The 17,560-nt window shown below is 37.5% G+C and overlaps 1 protein-coding gene across 1 annotated transcript in view; it reads left to right on the forward strand.

Moving 5' to 3' along the window:
- The first annotated feature begins 16,306 nt into the window (after window positions 1–16,306).
- Window positions 16,307–17,560, forward strand: part of LOC126503052 (creatine kinase U-type, mitochondrial-like) — a 10,369-nt gene continuing 9,115 nt past the window's right edge. Inside the window, 2 exon segments of the mRNA XM_050144536.1 lie at window positions 16,307–16,754; window positions 16,756–17,556. Of these exon segments, the coding sequence (XP_050000493.1) occupies window positions 16,420–16,754; window positions 16,756–17,556 (1,136 nt within the window). The 5' untranslated portion in view covers window positions 16,307–16,419.

Raw genomic sequence — 17,560 nt, forward strand, 5'->3', positions numbered from 1 at the left:
TCAGACCCTCTTTCTTTGGAAGCAGAAAACAAATGATGAATTTTAAATTTACTTTTATTAAACAATGTATGAACTCTGGGACCTTGCATTTTGCATAAATGCCAACATTGACATGTTTTATTTTTATGAAAATGTAATTCTAAAGTCTGTTAACTTTAACTTTCATTTCAGTGCAATATTTTGCAACATCAAATAAGATTCTACAAAAATGTCATGTGTCTCTCAAATATGCACCCCCAAAATAAAATGACCCTTGCATGCCTCAGTTACCAGTTTTACACCATGTTTAATTTGGTCCACTAGTCAGTTTTCTGGCTTGAATTAAATCCTCGATGCTTTTAGAGTTTTTCAATTTTCAAAAATGTTATCTTCAGAAATAATGCACCAAATTGGGCCTGGTATTGATTCATTGTAAGAAACTATTTTTTTCCTCAGTAAAAAGATTCTGATTTATGCTATCCTCTATGTGGACACAGCTCAGAACATGTGACTCCACAACAGGGCATCGAAGCCCTGGAGATAATAGTAGAAGCAAAAAGACAGCTTCAAACCTCTGTCCTATTCCTGGAACCAGGTTGTAAAAGTTAGGAAAGATTTCCTAGTCATTTTCTAAAATGACCCTAAGACTTCCATTCAGAAGATTGTCCTCCCTTACCTGGCCACACAGAGAATGGGAACAAACTGGCCTTGCTAATTTTCACAGTTAGTGATCATTGAATCATACCAAATAGTCCTCTCCTTGAATATCAATTACTTTAACAGTTCTGACTCTAAAAAGGCATATTTACTGTTTCTTATATTTTCATTGGCATATGGAGTCTCTTTTGTTAGGTAAACTCATAAAATATTTGATCTCTTTTTTTTTTTTTTGCTACAGTCATGAACCTAGTAAATTGTGAAAGTATTTTCCACTTTTATAAAGACATTTGGTGGATTCCTTTCAAACATAGAATAGTAAAGAGACAAAGAATTCTAGATTGAATAATTTCAATCACTCTATCCAATGTTTAACTGCACTCTGTTTTAGAATTCAAGTGTGATTATACACTCTCTACTTGATTATTGCTAGTAACAGCAACAGTTAAGGCATTGTCTAGCTCGTAATTTATACCCATAATTTAAAAAGCATCATTTATTTGCTTGGGATGTCTGTAATTTCCAGAGTAGAGTCATTGGAGCAGAGTGTGCAGGGATGGCAACAGAATAATGAGGTACACTTGGGAATAAACTGCTTTGTAGCAGTTGTCAATTTTGTGACATAAATACTTTATCATGGATGATTCCGGGCTAATAACACAACAGATTGGAGCACGTGATTAAACACAAAAGTATAACAAGTTTTGGATCACCATTCTACCACATTTTAAATCTCAACTCTTCTACATTTGATCTGTTATGCTGGGGAATTTATTTGAACATTTTTTTGTTTGTGGTGATAGATCATGAATTTGCAACAATTTCTTTGTGTATGTGTTTGAGCTCGCTCTCTCTCTCTCTCTCTCTCTCTCTCTCTCTCTCTCTTCCTCTCTTTGTATGTGTGTGTGTGTGTCTGTTATAGGTATAACATATGAGTACACTTCCTTATGCATGAATGTGTAGACTTTAGTGGTTAATGCTGAGTGCCTTCCTCTATTGATATTTATCTTATCTTTTGAGACTCTCTCTGTCTTACACTGAACCTGGAGGTACTCATTTTGGCTAGATTGGCTTGCAATACACTGGCACCTGCCAATGTCTACTCTCTAGTACTTCTATGCTTGCTTGCTTTTATATCAGTGTTTGTGACCCAAGCTTAGGTCTCCGTCTTTACCTGCTAAGCTTTCACCTTTTTCCTACAATTTAGCTTTTGAAAATCTTAAAAATAAATAGTTATTTTTTTAAAAAAAGTTCTGTTTTTCTCGGGAAATTGTCCAATTATTTTTATATGGACTTTTTCATTTTAATAAATTTATTTACTTATTAATTTGAAACATATACAGAAAGGATTGCTGTCCAGGTGCATATATGAGACATTCTATTATTTGTCGCAGCATTTATATAACTGGAAATCATTATGTTACATAAAAAAATGAACACAGGAAAGCAAGTACCCCATAATATCACTCATGTAAATGTTGATCTTATAGCATATTACAAAACATATGATAGCACACGGTTTCCAAAATCTAGGAAGAGCATGGCCAGGAGTGAGATGGCAGAAGACTGACAAATTGGTAGAAAGAGTTGAAAAAGGCAAGAGATTCCCATTTGCTATTGTATAGTGGGTTGACTGTACATGTAGTGATAACATACAGTAAGGACTATGGACAAATGCCAATAATCCAAGCTGTCTAAGAAACTGAGACAGGAAGATTATAAATTCAAATCCAAAGGATAAGGAATGACTGGAAGGTCACTTAGTGGAATGCTGTCTCAAAAACAAAAATATGAGATGAGTACCAAGGATATAACACTGTTGAATCCATAATGTCAGGCCTCAGGTTCAATTCCCTAGTGTGGAAAGAAAAATAAAATCATCACATTGTGACTCATTAGCATATCCTGTTTCTTTGTTATATACCACTTCTAAATAGAAAAACACAGTGAATACATTTTAGCTTTGTTTTAGAGAAACAAATTACTGAGAAATTACTGGATATCTAGGCAAACTCTTTCAAAATTGATTACAAGTCTATCAGTATAACTTTCACAGAACTTACTTGAAATAAACAGGAAGGCTACAGCTGGTCTCAACTTCTCTGAAAAGCTCAAATCCAGAATACAGCTGAGAAGCTGCCCAGAAAGTTTTTATTACTGAGTTGAGTCAACTTATGTAAGGAATTTCTTCAGCTTGAAGATAAATGAGCAAAGGAAGTGGAAGCATACTAAAATCCTTTAAAGGAAAAGAATTATGGAGCAGCGTAATATGCAAAGGATAGCTTGGTTTGATCTTAGGCGTGGGTTTACATTAGAAAATATTTACTTATAACTAAATCTGGATAAGTGTCATTTATATAGAATTACCATATTTGCAAGTATAAAGGTCATTTTTGCATAATAACTACACTTAAGCTTCAGAATCAGACTCCCGTCATTTAGAGATAGATCCTACGTGGAGTTACTGAGTTGCTTCCACCTTGTAAATTGGGAAATGATCTTATCAGTTGAGGGAGGGTAGTTTTGAGAATACCAAACGTATTTTTACACTTCTCTCAATAAATAACATTTTTTGTTTTGTTTTGTTTTATTAATTTATTTATTTATTAAAGATTTCTGTCTCTTCCCCGCCACTGCCTCCCATTTCCCTCCCCTTCCCCCAATCAAGTCCCCCTTCCTCCTCAGACCAAAGAGCAATCAGGGTTCCCTGCCCTGTGGGAAGTCCAAGGACCACCCACCTCCATCCAGGTCTAGTAAGGTGAGCATCCAAACTGCCTAGGCTCCCACAAAGCCAGTACGTACAGTAGGATCAAAAACCCATTGCCATTGTTCTTGAATTCTCAGTAGTCCTCATTGTCCGCTATGTTCAGCGAGTCCGGGTTTATCAATAACAATTTATTTACCGGAAGAGATCCAAGTTTTTGTTCTCACTAATTACACTAATGATGTTCTATGTAGCTCAACGTCTGCCCCTAGCTTTCTTTTTCTCTTGTGCCTCACGTATCTTGCCTTCAAAGACACTAAATGATAGTTCAGCCTGTCACCTGTGTATATATATGTATTATCTCTACTAAACATGAAATAAGTAAGCATTTTTTTAAAAAACAATTTATGAAACACAAGAAACATAAAAAGAAACCTGGGCATGTTCACATATGGTTATACTATTAATAATTGAGAACCATAGATAGAATGCAAGATGAGGACTGATCTACATGAACAAATCTCTTTGAACAAACAAGGCTTTAGCACAGCTAGGTCCTCCCTGGAAATTATGCTCAGGGACACTGGGCCCTCGACTCTAATAGAGATGAGAGTTAGGGAGAGAGAGTCTCTGATGCTGAAAGTGTCAAACCCATGAGTGAATGCAGAAGGCATCAGCTACAATGCAAGTAGACTGCGACAGGTGTGCCATCGTGAGATAATTGTGAACCCTCCCACCCCTGCACTGCTACCATTGACAGAGTCAGCAACCATCTGGATAACAGAAAGTTCATGGAGGAACTTGGGACATCATACATTATTCAATTTAAATCAACAGACCACCAAACAACACACAAATGGTCGAGATAACAGAATGGTGTTCAGGGTTTAGTAAAGCTCAGGGTTCTCAGCCTCCCAAACCCAACACACCCAGGTTAAGCTATATTTAGAGCAAATTCATAGACTACCAGTGGGGGAATATGACGCAGTAAGCTGACAGGTTTGAAGGTAAATAAAAGGAAAGACAAAACTTAACTCTGGTGGGCCTCAGTCATATATAGCCTTGCATAAAATAATCCTCAAATCAACAGAACTTGAATGCCCTTGAGACCATTGCTACAGACTGATATAAAGAAGAAGAAATTAAATGAACAAATCTGATATAAACTTTCAAGAATTCTAAAATCCATGAAGTAGCAAAAGGAGCTTAGGTAAATTCTAAAGGCTTAGGCAGTTTACTCAAAGAAATTATAGTCAAGAATTTCTTGAACATAGAACCAAAATGCACAACCTCAGAAATCATAAGGAATAGAAAACTCTCTCAATAATAACCTAAATTAATTTATAGTAATACTAAAAAATGAACACCTTGAACAAGATGCTATAGGAATTCTCATATCTGATGCAGTAAATGATTCCTTAAAATCTTGATAGTCACCTGCAAAATGAAATTATATCCATATCTCTCACCTGGTTAAAAATCAGTTTAAAAGGCCAAAGTGCAAAATTTAACATCTAGAACACCTGAAGTATGAGGTGTATACAGATAAAACATTTCAAGATCTAGGGTATAGGTAAGAACTCTCTATAGCACAGAAACTGTGCCAAGAACTGACTGAGAGGATTACATGGAATCAAGAAGCTTCTGGACAATAGAGGAAATCATCAGCAGAACTGACAGAGAGCTGTAAGGATGGTGAAAACCTTGATCCAAGTCTATTTCAGATACAGTCATTGACTAATTGTATAAAGAAGTGAAATAATCACAATAAATAAACATCAATAAACAACTCCCCAATCAGTAAATAGACTCTTGAACTGACTAGACAGCTTTCAAAAACAAAATATATGTCTAATAAATATTTTAAAATGGTAAACACCTTTAATCATCAGTGAAATGCAAGGTAAAATCACACCAAATGTCTCTCTCAGTCGAGCGAGTATGATTTTAGCAAGAAAATATACAAGGACCCCTTATTAACAGCACATTAAAGGATACACTTGTGCAGCCATTATGGAAATTGTCATGGTGGCTTCTTATAAAATTAAAAGTAGAACTGCCATAATATGAAGCTCTACCAGTGCTGGGCACATATCTACAGGACTCTAAATGCTATCATTGAGAATTTTGCATATCTATGTTTATTGATATTGTAGTCATAGCAAAAGTAATCTGCATGGATAGGTACAAAATAAGGGTTTGGTTCAGGGCTTGAGCACTTACCCAGCATTCACAAAGCCCAAGGTTCACTTCCCAATATTGACAAAATGCCAAAATCAATCACCACCAATATAAATTTAGATGAATAGATAGTGAATTTGTGGCACAGATAAAATGGAGTTCTTAAAGTTCCACAGACAACTGAAATTATGTAATCTTCAGGATAATGGATTGGACTGGAAATTATTATATTAAATGGGGTAACACATTCAGAAAGATAGATGCTACACATTATTGTTTATAGGTTGTGAATTCCAGTTCTTGTTGTTTTGTATCTGTATTTATGTGGGTCTGAGAAAGAGCTTAAGTTATACATCTAGAAAGGGGATCAAGAGAGGAAAGAGAGGGCTAAGGAAGAGCATGTGTCAGTTGGTTTTGTCAACTTTTGCAAACAAGAATCAGTTGAGAAGAAAGAAACTCAGTATAGGAACTGCCTCATTACACTGGCCTGTGGGCATTTCGGGGAGGGGACACTTTCTTGATTTATGTTGATGTTAGAGGTTCAGTCTACAGTGGTAATGGCCACTTTGAGCAAGTGGTTTTGGGTTGTGTAGAAACCAGACTGCGGAAGCCATGGAGAGCAATCTAGCCAATAGTGTGTCTGAGGAGTCTCAGCCTCAGTGCTTCTTCTCCATTTTCCTACCCAGGAGCTCCTGCCCTGATTTCCCGCAGCTTTGGATTGTGAACTGAGAGTTGTGGGATGAAGCAGACTCTTTTCTTTCCTCCCCAGTTGAACTTCAGCATTCATCACAGCAGAGAAGATAGCTAGAACAGGGGGCAGTAGAGCATGTGTGATATATAACTGGAAGCGAGATTGAGGTTCTTGGGAAGGGAAAGGTACAATCAGGAGATGGCAGTAGATGGAAGAGAGAAGTCGGTGGGGAATAAAGAAAATAAAATTTGCATGAAACTGACTTACTGTGACCTGTTAGTTTGTATGCTAATTAAAAACAAAAATGTGTTTAGTAAATATTTTAAAAAAAAACCAAACCACAGAAACTGAAAAGTGCAATGTAAGAAAATAAGTTTCCATATGTGTCAAAAGGGAAATAATGAATTCTTAAATGCTTAGCATATTTGTACCATATGTTTTTCTCATTTATTGTTAAATTAAACGACATTTCAGAACACATAAAGCCAAATTTTAGTACTATGCTCCCTTCTCTGTAACGAATCCTTCCCTTTAAATCCCCTATATGATTCCCCAAACAGACACATTATTTATGGTCCTTTCAGCTTTGCTTATAATGGTTCCCTTGCATAATCTCGTCAGTATTTGCCCACTAAGCACCATATAAACTTTTCCTCAGATTCTCCTGCCTTCTCTCATTAAACCTTGTGTCAAAAGCTTTCGTGTACTCACCTGAATTTTTGTACCTATCCTGAAACATCTGAATAACTGATGTCTGTCAATGTTCCTAATCAATACCCAGGCTTGACATATAGCTGAAATGTCCGTCAGTTTTCATTACCACACCAATGAAGGGGATTGTAATCAAATAGAGGAATCAGAAGAAAGCCGACTCAATTAAAAAAAAAGTCTGTAGTCTGTTCACCTGCTTTTCTCCCCACCTCCATTGTATTTATTCCCTTTATACCTTATGTCTCTGGTTTACGGGATGTTTTCGATTCTTTTAGGAGGGACTGTCTTTATACCAAGGACTGAAATGGGTGTGTTACTCAAGGTTGAAAATATGTTATCTTGTGGTTTTTACTCAAATAGATTCATGCTATAGCATCTGACTAAAGTTTCAAATGTTCAGAATGACTTTTTCATTTTATGTTGATGTCATTCATCTCTTCTTTCCCTGTACGCTGATGCATGCTCAACTTTAAGAAAGCTGCAGAATCTCATATTCTTTGCACTGTGGAAAGGTATGGTTCCCCATATGAGAGACTATTATAAAGACAGACCATCTATGGAGGATCCTACTAGAGACTATACTACTGGGCTTTGCCCCTGTAGTCTTGCTTATTATACATGTGTTATTTTGTGTTAGCTCTTCCCTAGGTGCTTTCTCTTAACACCTAAATGTCCCATAAGAAGTGGTTTTCTTTCAATATTTCTTTAAAGCATTGCTCGTGGGTTTTTGCCAAGCATTTCTCATACAATGTTTCTGTTGTCGTTGCTGTTCATCTGTCTGACTCATGAGACAATGTGTTCTTGAAAACTCAAACCTGACTTACCCTTGGCCCTCCGTCTGTCACTTTGTGGAGCAGAATGGATGCTCCACCTCTTGTTTAGTCTTTGTTGCTTATTTTCCCCTTGAAATTGTTCCCAGAAGAGTTAAATCTAATCCCTGATGATAGAGACAATCTCCAATCTGTTATAATTAGAAGAAAGCTACAAAAAGCTGAGTCTATTGATAATTTCTGCCTTTCCGAGTCTTTTCTTATTCAGAAGGTGGGCGCTTGGTATACTACTTTGATTATGTTACCAAGGCACACTTACCCAGATAAGTGGAAATGTCTTCCTATAGGAAGAGGAAAGAAGAATGCAAAAATGCTCATTGATTCAAATGGATCAATTCTGGTAGTAAACCATTGCACACCTTGTGCTAGCTCTCTCATTGAAGAATTTTAATTAGAATAGCAAGGGGTTTAAACATTCTTGTATCTTTCTACCTAAATCAGAGCTTCTCAGCCTTCCTAACATTGTGACCTTTTAATACAGTTCTTCATGTTGGGGTAACCTCCAATCATAAAACTATTTTGTTGCAACTTCATAGCTATAATTTTGCTACTGCTATGAATTGCATTGTAAATAACCAATATGCAGGCTATCTGGGATTACAAACCACAGGTTGAGAACCAATGGCCTAAATCTTTATGATACAGGATCGACAAATTACCTATAAAACTTATACATTGTTGTCTCTTCAAAGCTAGAGATATAGGTAGTAATAAAAATATTGCCTTTTTGATAGATTTTACTTTTTTACCTTTACAAACTTCGAGTTTTCAAATATAACGACAGTTGCACATTATACTCAACATCAGAAATCCACTCACCCCAGGAACAGGAGATTTCATTCACATATATCTTTATTATTCATAAACCACTCTTTGAATGCCCACTTGATCCTCATTATAGGACAGACACCAAACTGTAAGATGTAGGAGGAGGCCGCTTGTTCATCCTGGCCTCCCAGAACCAAAATAATCAAACAGAAATTATATTAATTAAAATACTGTTTGGCCCATTAGCTCTAGCTTCATATTGGCTAACTCCTACATCTTAATTTAACCTATCTGTGCATCACCACAAGGTCGTGGTCTACCAGCAAAGTTTCAGCATGTCTATTTCCAATGGTGGCTCCGTTGCATCTCTCCAACTGCCTCTTTTCTCCCAGAATGCCATTTAGTTCCCTTCTGCCTACCTAAGTTCTGCCCTATCAACAGGCCAAGGAAGTTTCTTTATTCATTAACCAATAAAAGCAACACATAGATAGAAGAACCTCCCACACCAGCAAGAGCTACAGAAAAGTTAATCCTTCTTTGTAAATGCACAAATCAAATACTTTGACACGTTTAGAACCTATGAATAGCCATGTGGCTTTTTTTCCCCTTTAAGTTAGTCAACAAATTGAATTGTGCGCTCCTCATGTTTTGATGTTCCTTTGATACCTAGATTCATCTTTCTGAGTCAAGAATAAAAAAAATATAGATATTCTTTAAAATTGTATATAGCCAGAAAAATGTTTTCTCATACGAAAATTTGGCCTGGAAATAGAATCCATTGGGGAAATCGCTTCTTCTCCCCCAGTTGCCAAAAGTGCCTCATAGCAGGAGTGTGACCCCAGTGAAAGATATATTGAGTATGTGTGAATGAGCTCACTAGGGGTTGGTGTGAAACAGCTGCGTGATTTGGGAGCCAAATTTTCAAGTAAAAACTAAAACTAATGGAACAGTTAGCATAGTGGAAAAGAAATTGATAGAAAAGAAATATATAACTGATTTTCTGTCACTGGTGGATAGTGAGCATGTTTCAGCTAATATAGAATCCAGTCGCTTTCTTTGTCAGCTATGACTTGCGCTCTGTCTTTGTTCTACTCTAGGAAGACCAAGGAGACATAAATTTGCCTACTGTTTGTTTTCTATTTCTACATGTTCTGTTTATAGATCTTTACCTTTCTCTCATTATTCGTCTCTTTTGTCTTATATTTTCTTTTTGTCTTGAGACAGTGTCTCACTATGGAGCCCAGACTGGCTTAGAATTTCATGATTCTCCTGCCTCGACCACAGCTGTTTAATTACAGACATATTCTACTACCTTACTCTGTTCATTATATTTTGGGAATTTGTTCACATTTACTCCCTAAGTCCTCTAACATCAGCCCCAAAATATAAACCCACCAAATTTTTTGACTCCTATTTTCAAACCATTGATCCCAGTTTGTGCTGCCCAAATACCATTAACTATGGGACCGGTCCTGGACTGTGGTCAAAACCTGTCGTTCCCTTCATGAAAACAGACACTTCATCTCCAAGAAGCTTTCAATTGATAATATTGTTTGGGACAGATAGGAGTAGAATTCTGTGTCCCACACCTATCGCACATGCCTGGATTTTCTGGACAGAGTTTATATAGGTTTTGCACACAAGATTAATTAAGATTGTGATGACTTTATTTTGAGGCTTCCATATTGTGTATAGAAAACAGTGTTTCTTTTTAATCAACTCTCTTTTGATGATCCCTGAGTCTTGGGGTCAGGGCTGTGATACAGATATTTTCTTTAGGATTAAATATACCTTAGTTTCTTCCTCTGAATATTGATTAATTGTAGGTCTCTGTCTTGGTTGCCATGTCCTGCCCTAGTGTAAGAGAATATCAATAAGTCATCAGTAGTTGTCTTAGTGTCCATTTGAAAGAATAATATGCAGTGTGTTATCCCCAGGGTCAATGAGATACTTAGTTTCAGGTTCTTGGCCCCAATAATGAAGGATAGCAGCTATGAATTCTGTCTCATGGAGTAGGTCTTAAACACAATTAAAAAGTGTTTGATTATTTTCATCCCTTTCAGGCAATCATTTTAGTGTTGAGTAGGACAGTTGCCAGGACATTGGCGATGGTAGTGCGCAAGCTCACATCTGGATAAGGTGCTGACTACTGCTCTCCTCAGGCATTGTGCTTTGTTCCTTCAAGCGCCGTGAGTGCTTATCAGAAGGGATGAGACTTCCATGTCATTATTGACTTGATTTTATGACTGAAGTATGTGACATTCAGTAACAGGACTTCGCTGCCAATTATCTGGATGGGTTACTTCTATCAGTAAACATGTTTGGAGTTTCATATAGTGTCGCAGAAGGATATATAATTGTCATGCTAATAAACTTTTTAAAAAGTAGTTAAAGAGATGGAAAGGCTTAAAATTCATAAATGCAGGACATGAAGTAGGGAAAGAATTGTGATGGGGATTTGGGGGAGAATTGTACGGAGTGGCAGGATTTGATATAATTAAGGTACTTTGTGTATATGCATACACATATACATCCTTTTCAAAGAATAATTAAAATTGATTTATTTGCCACTTTGATTTGCTACACACAATACATATATAAATATATGTATCAAATTATTACATTGAACCTNCATTTTGAAGAATTAAAATCAAACTTCAAGGGAGGCTAATATCAATTTATGTGGCTTTTATTTAAAATGTCTTTTTTGGTCATACCAAAACTTTGTCATAATCTTGGTGAAATTATATTATTATTCTAATTTTATAGCTTATAATGTTGTAGGTCAGAAAAATTAAAATTACTAGAAGATTTAAAAGTGTATACTATAATGATACAATGTGGAAATGTGTCCCTGGACTTTAGATTCTGCCCCTGTGTCTATACCTGTCTTTAATATCCCTAGGTATATCTGTCTAGCTGTCTGTGATAGAAAATGAGAAAGAAAGAAAACAGGAATAATTGGAGGAGAAGAATGAAGTCTAATGAAAATTGCTAGATTTAAAAATACCAAACCAACATGCAAGTCATTATAAAGTTTTACCAATACTGTTTATGCTAGCATTCTTAAAGCCATGATGGCTCATTTTACTCATCTGAAATCCATTAATCTGAAAACTATGTGACTGATTTGCTTTTATCTGCTCCTCCTGACAATTTAAGATAGCTCTCAACTAGATGGCCACAGCAGTTCCCTAAAATTATTCTAGAAATGTAGACATGGTAGCAGCCTCTCCAGCCTTGTCATCCTAACATGATTATTTAACTGTCTGATCATTCTATCAGTTCAGTGGATGGTAGGCAGGAAAAAAATTTTGCCAAATTAAAGGACTAATATCTAGACACATCTGATGAACCCCCGATTTGGCATCAAAATTAGTCTATTCATCATTCATGTTACCAACAAGAAATGAAATTATATATATATATATATATATATATATATATATATATATATATATATATATATATATATGAAAGTGCATTCTTAACATTCAGTCCACATAGATAGGTACCAAATTTGCTGATATTTTATTTCAGTCTTAAGATTCAATTCAAAAACCATTGCAGAAAAAAGTTTTGACAGAGTAAGCAATATGTAAAGAAAATTAATAATTTTATAACATGATTTAAAACATATGAAATAACTTCCAGTGTATGCTTTCTTCAATTCCTGTCTGTTTATTGCATAAATAAAGTTGCTAAACCTGACTATTTGGAGTAATCACTGAAGACAGAGGATGGAGAAAGGATACATTTGGCCCTGTGTGCCCACTGAAGCCAACCAACATCATTGAAGGTCAAAGTCTGATGGATGGTGAGCCCTTGAGGGACATAGAATATTATTGCAAATTGTTTCTTCCTTTTCACATCCCATGCATTCTTTCCATGTTCAGTTTCCTCCTGAACTTTCAAGTTTTATTACTGGTAGTCTTATGAATATATTATTTAAAGCCCTGAGATTTTTAGCAGCCTCCTGATAATCTATCACCTTGGGAAAAGGCAGGAAAAATGCATGAGTATATGCTGGGCAAACTCCAAGGGAAGATAAAGGATTTACCTTTTATTTTCTTTTGTCCACAAATAAAATTGATGCATTTAGGATGCAGAAATTTTTTGCTGGTGAATACCTTTTGAGAAAGTGTATGTGGTTTAAAATCCCTATGAATAAAAACAAACACCCCAAAGCTTCGGTTAATTATTCCATTTCCCCTACAAATTACAGAATTAATAGGTTAAGATTAATGCTGATAAATATATAGACCCTGTTGTTGAAGATCTGACAGTTAGTGAGTTTTACTCCTGTTTAAATTTGACTTTACCTTCTGTGGAAATGCGTCAAAATGCTAATTGAGATACTCGCTTCTTGCTCCAATTCTATTTAAGCATGTTATCATTGAAAATTCCTGGGTCCTCCATTTGTCAGTGCGAGTAACCCTCTGAAATGGCTTTGGTAAGACAGTTAGTTACCTGTATATGCATGGTACCTAAGTTTGATGCACAAAGATGCCAACTAGAGTGATTACCAACGTTGGGACAATGGAGACAGAAAGACCTCTGGGGCTAATCTTGTCTAATTGTAGAACTTAGGGTCAATGAGAGACCTTTTCTTAAAGTGGACAATGATTTTGATATATGAGGTTGTATTACAGCGTCTGCAGGCACAGTTATATGAATGCATATTAAATGGTGAACCCATGTGCACACACATTAACATGTGCACATATGCACAAAATTCACACACTGAATTCTAATATAAAGATTTTTTTCCAAAAACTCACTTGGCTATGTCTTATTTTATTCAAACTATATTTGCCTTGTTCCTTTTTTTAACTTAATGAAGCTCCAGAGGAAGAAAGAAACACCTGTATGAAAACTAAAGACCAATTGTTCTTTACATGGAATTCAGAATGGTTGGTATCTTCCCTTGGATACCGATAGCTTATCTTTTACCCCTCGGCTTTTATAACAGCTCTTCTCCCCATCTCTTACCTGTGCTTGTACAAGAGGATGGCTTGTAAGGCCTACATTTTATATGGTCTCAGTGGTAATTCGTAATAAACCCATGTTGTTTTTATCTGTGGTAGCGGTCTTATAATATTCATTTTATACAGGCATGGAGACAATGGGAGAAACAGTTTAGAGTAATGGGAGTCTATGCTATTAAAAGACTGAGAATTGCACTAAAAGACTGATAAACAAATATCAAAGTCATTATTTTTTAAGTGTGAGAGATCAATTAACTCAAAGGTGGCATTCTACTCCATGTAGTTTTCTAGCCCTATATATTTAATGGTGCCCAAAATAAATCATGTTCTTATATTCATAAAATGCATCCCAGACAGATTAAATCTGCAAAGATCAAAAAATAAGTCATTAATAAATGTAATGTCTTAAGTATTAAAATAAATTTGTTTTAGGAACAAAAGAAATCATGGAAGACCTTTTGGGTGTTCTTCGAAGAGTTATGTTTTAACAGAAAAAAATCTTGTAATCATTTAAATCTAGTAATAGCAGTTAAAGGTCTAGAAACAAAGATAGACTTAAGGGTATAACAAACCAAAAATATTGGAAGTATTTTGTCCCTAGGATGAATTATCTGTTATCTATCTACGTTACTTTTCTAGTCTCTGTAACTCATTGATTGGTCACATACCAGAAAACCAACACTGGGAGGCACTCATCTCGAACAGAGATAGTAATGCAGTTTGGGAATGGCCTTTTGCCCTCTGTTGGGGGGGAAAAACTGTCTCAGCTATCCATCTGGGACAAAAAAAAAAGAATCCTGTCAACCATTATCAAAATGATTTCCTTAAGAGCCATTTAACAAGATTCATTAATTTAAAGAGATTAAAAACAGTCTTATTAAAGGACATTTTGACAGGGAAAGGGGGTATAATAAAAGCTGCTAAGCAGCCGTCTCAACTCTTATCAAAGATGCTGCAGAGTTCTGAGCAAAGTCTTCATTCAAAGTGAAGTTCACGATCTGATTCTATTAATAGAAGTCTTCAAATGTAACAGAAAATAAAGTTTGCGGTCGTTTAGAGTACTAACTGTGCTACTTACTGGATCACAGAGCATTCTGTGTTTCCCGAGGGAAGATTTCCAAAAGAAATGTCAAGGACAAAGATGGAAGGACAAGCCCACACATGGGGGACAGCCTAAGAAGCCTAAATATTTCAAACAAGGACAATTACTTCTGTTGATCCTGGAATTGAACCTAGGCATTTGCTTATGCTACGCTAACCCTCTAGCACTGAGCTAAAACTCCATATCTGGAACTAACTTTTAATCAACTACCCAGTGTGTTTTCATTCCCAACTAGCTTGGAAACAGCAGTAGCTTACTTAGAGATTTTTATTTCTACGTTATATATATTACAAGGGCACTGAACTGAAATGTACCTACTTTGAAACAATATTTATACTTTCTATAATCTGGGATAACTACAAGAATATAAGACCTATTGGAAAAATTGCCTAAGAAGATCAGAAGATGATTTTAATTTAGACACAAATGTAAACAAGTATATGAAAAAAGAGAAATATTAACCACATGTATATATACCCCAAATACAAGCATTCAGATTGCATAGTACAGACATACAGCTGAAGAGTTAAAGATGTATTCAACACATTTCCTAAATAACTTATCACTGGTTAAAATAAGGAAAAGGCTCTGTGCTTATTGGATTTTCTGGAAAACAGATACTGATACAAATGAAAAAATACAAGTAGTTTAGCAGGAGGGGGTTCATAGATGTTTCAGAAGATTACAAAGGAAGGAAGAGAGGCATCTAAGCTATTTTTCTTGTGGAAAGACAGAAAAGTGGAAGTAAGACTGTATAGGGAAATTTCAGACTGTAGTCTAAGCTTGGAAATTTCTTGGATAACCAAGGAGGCAGGAGTATAGTATTGATTGCCCATTAAATGAGGTCCAGTTTAGATAGAATCGACCAGGATCCATTGTTTGTTTTGGACTAAGTCTTCCATTAGGGTGGTTCTCGTGGACTACTGTCTTAAGAAGAGGATCCAGACAGCACTATTAGCTGTAGATTGCTGGTCAGCTAATACTCCCCTTTCCCCTGAATAGAAAGTTCTCTCTTATAGAGAGATATTTATGAGAACAGAAGATAAAATTGACCAGGAACTTTAGTAGCACAAATCCTGAAGCTAAGCCTTTGTTTCTTTGCTACAAGTTGGTAATGCACCCAGCGTGGTGAAGCAAAAAAGAGGCAGAGCCCCAATGTATCTTCATGAGTTCAAGGCCAGCTTGGTCTACAAAGTGAATTCTAGGACAGCCAGGGCTACACAGGAAAACCAGAATCTCAAAAGACAAACAAACAAACAACAACAAAAACAAGGAAAAGCAAAGCAGAACAAAACAAAACAGCAAAAAGTTATGGCTTTATTGGCAATGTCCTACTGAGTGCCTGAGATGTCTGATGTGTTTATCCAAAGTGTCTTTGATCCCGTGCTGACCAAAGGTCAGGGATGCCAGAAGGAAAATGTTTTTTTTCTGGTCTCTCCTGACCTAAATGAGCACTTCTGATTGGAAGGTATGCCTGTGGATGTGGCCGAAGGATACATGGATACCTTATGGTTGGGCCAGGAGGAATGAATACCTTATAGTCCTCCCCTTGTCTCATTTCAGTTTCTGCCATAATTCCCATAAGAAGCTCCTAGAGAAATATTCAATGAGTTCCACCTGTAACCAGGAAGCTATTTGCAATTGTTTCCTGCTAGGAAATGAAAAGTAGTTCTCAGCTGCAGAGGAGGGAGAGAAGGAAGAAGAAACTCACCATTCCCTGCCCAGCCCCAGCCCCACGCCCAGAGCAATCAACAGTTCCAGACTTGCTACAGATCCGGCTCCGAATCCAGTAGCCGCATCCCTAAACCATGGCTGGTCCCTTCCCACGTCTGCTGTCTGCCCGCCCCGGACTTAGACTTCTGGCTTTGGCTGGAGCTGGGTCTCTCGCCGCTGGGATTCTGCTCCGCCCGGAATCTGTACGAGCCGCCAGTGAACGGAGACTGTATCCCCCAAGCGCTGAGTACCCAGACCTCCGAAAGCACAACAGCTGCATGGCCAGTCACCTGACCCCAGCAGTCTATGCACGGCTCTGCGACAAGACCACACCCACTGGTTGGACTCTAGATCAGTGCATCCAGACTGGCGTGGACAACCCTGGCCACCCCTTCATCAAGACTGTGGGCATGGTGGCTGGAGATGAGTCCCTACGAGGTATTTGCTGAACTCTTTGACCCTGTGATCCAGGAGCGACCCAACGGATATGACCCCCTAACAATGAAGCACACCACTGACCTTGATGCCAGTAAAATCCGTTCCGGCTACTTTGATGAGAGGTACGTATTGTCCTCAAGAGTCAGAACTGGCCGAAGCATCAGAGGACTCAGTCTGCCTCCAGCCTGCACGCCGGCAGAGCGACGAGAGGTAGAACGTGTGGTGGTGGACGGACTGAGCGGCCTGAAGGGTGACCTGGCTGGACGATACTATCAGCTCGGTGAGATGACGGAGGCTGAGCAGCAACAGCTTATAGACGACCATTTTCTGTTTGATAAGCCTGTGTCCCCATTGTTGACCGCAGCAGGAATGGCTCGAGACTGGCCAGATGCCCGGGGAATCTGGCACAACAATGAGAAGAGTTTCTTGATCTGGGTGAACGAGGAGGACCACACACGGGTCATCTCTATGGAGAAAGGAGGCAACATGAAGAGAGTGTTTGAAAGATTCTGCCGGGGCCTCAAAGAGGTGGAGAGGCTGATCCAGGAACGAGGCTGGGAGTTCATGTGGAATGAACGTTTGGGATACATCCTGACCTGTCCATCTAACCTGGGCACTGGACTTCGGGCAGGAGTGCACATCAAACTGCCCCTGCTAAGCAAAGATAACCGTTTCCCAAAGATCTTGGAGAACTTAAGACTCCAAAAGCGCGGAACAGGAGGCGTGGACACCGCTGCCACAGGCAGTGTCTTTGGCATCTCTAATCTGGACCGACTTGGCAAGTCAGAGGTGGAGCTG

This window comes from Alexandromys fortis, unplaced genomic scaffold, assembly GCF_014885135.2.
Source record: "Alexandromys fortis isolate MF-2015 unplaced genomic scaffold, M_Fortis_MF-2015_v1.1 scaffold_1, whole genome shotgun sequence".
NCBI lineage: Eukaryota > Metazoa > Chordata > Mammalia > Rodentia > Cricetidae > Alexandromys > Alexandromys fortis.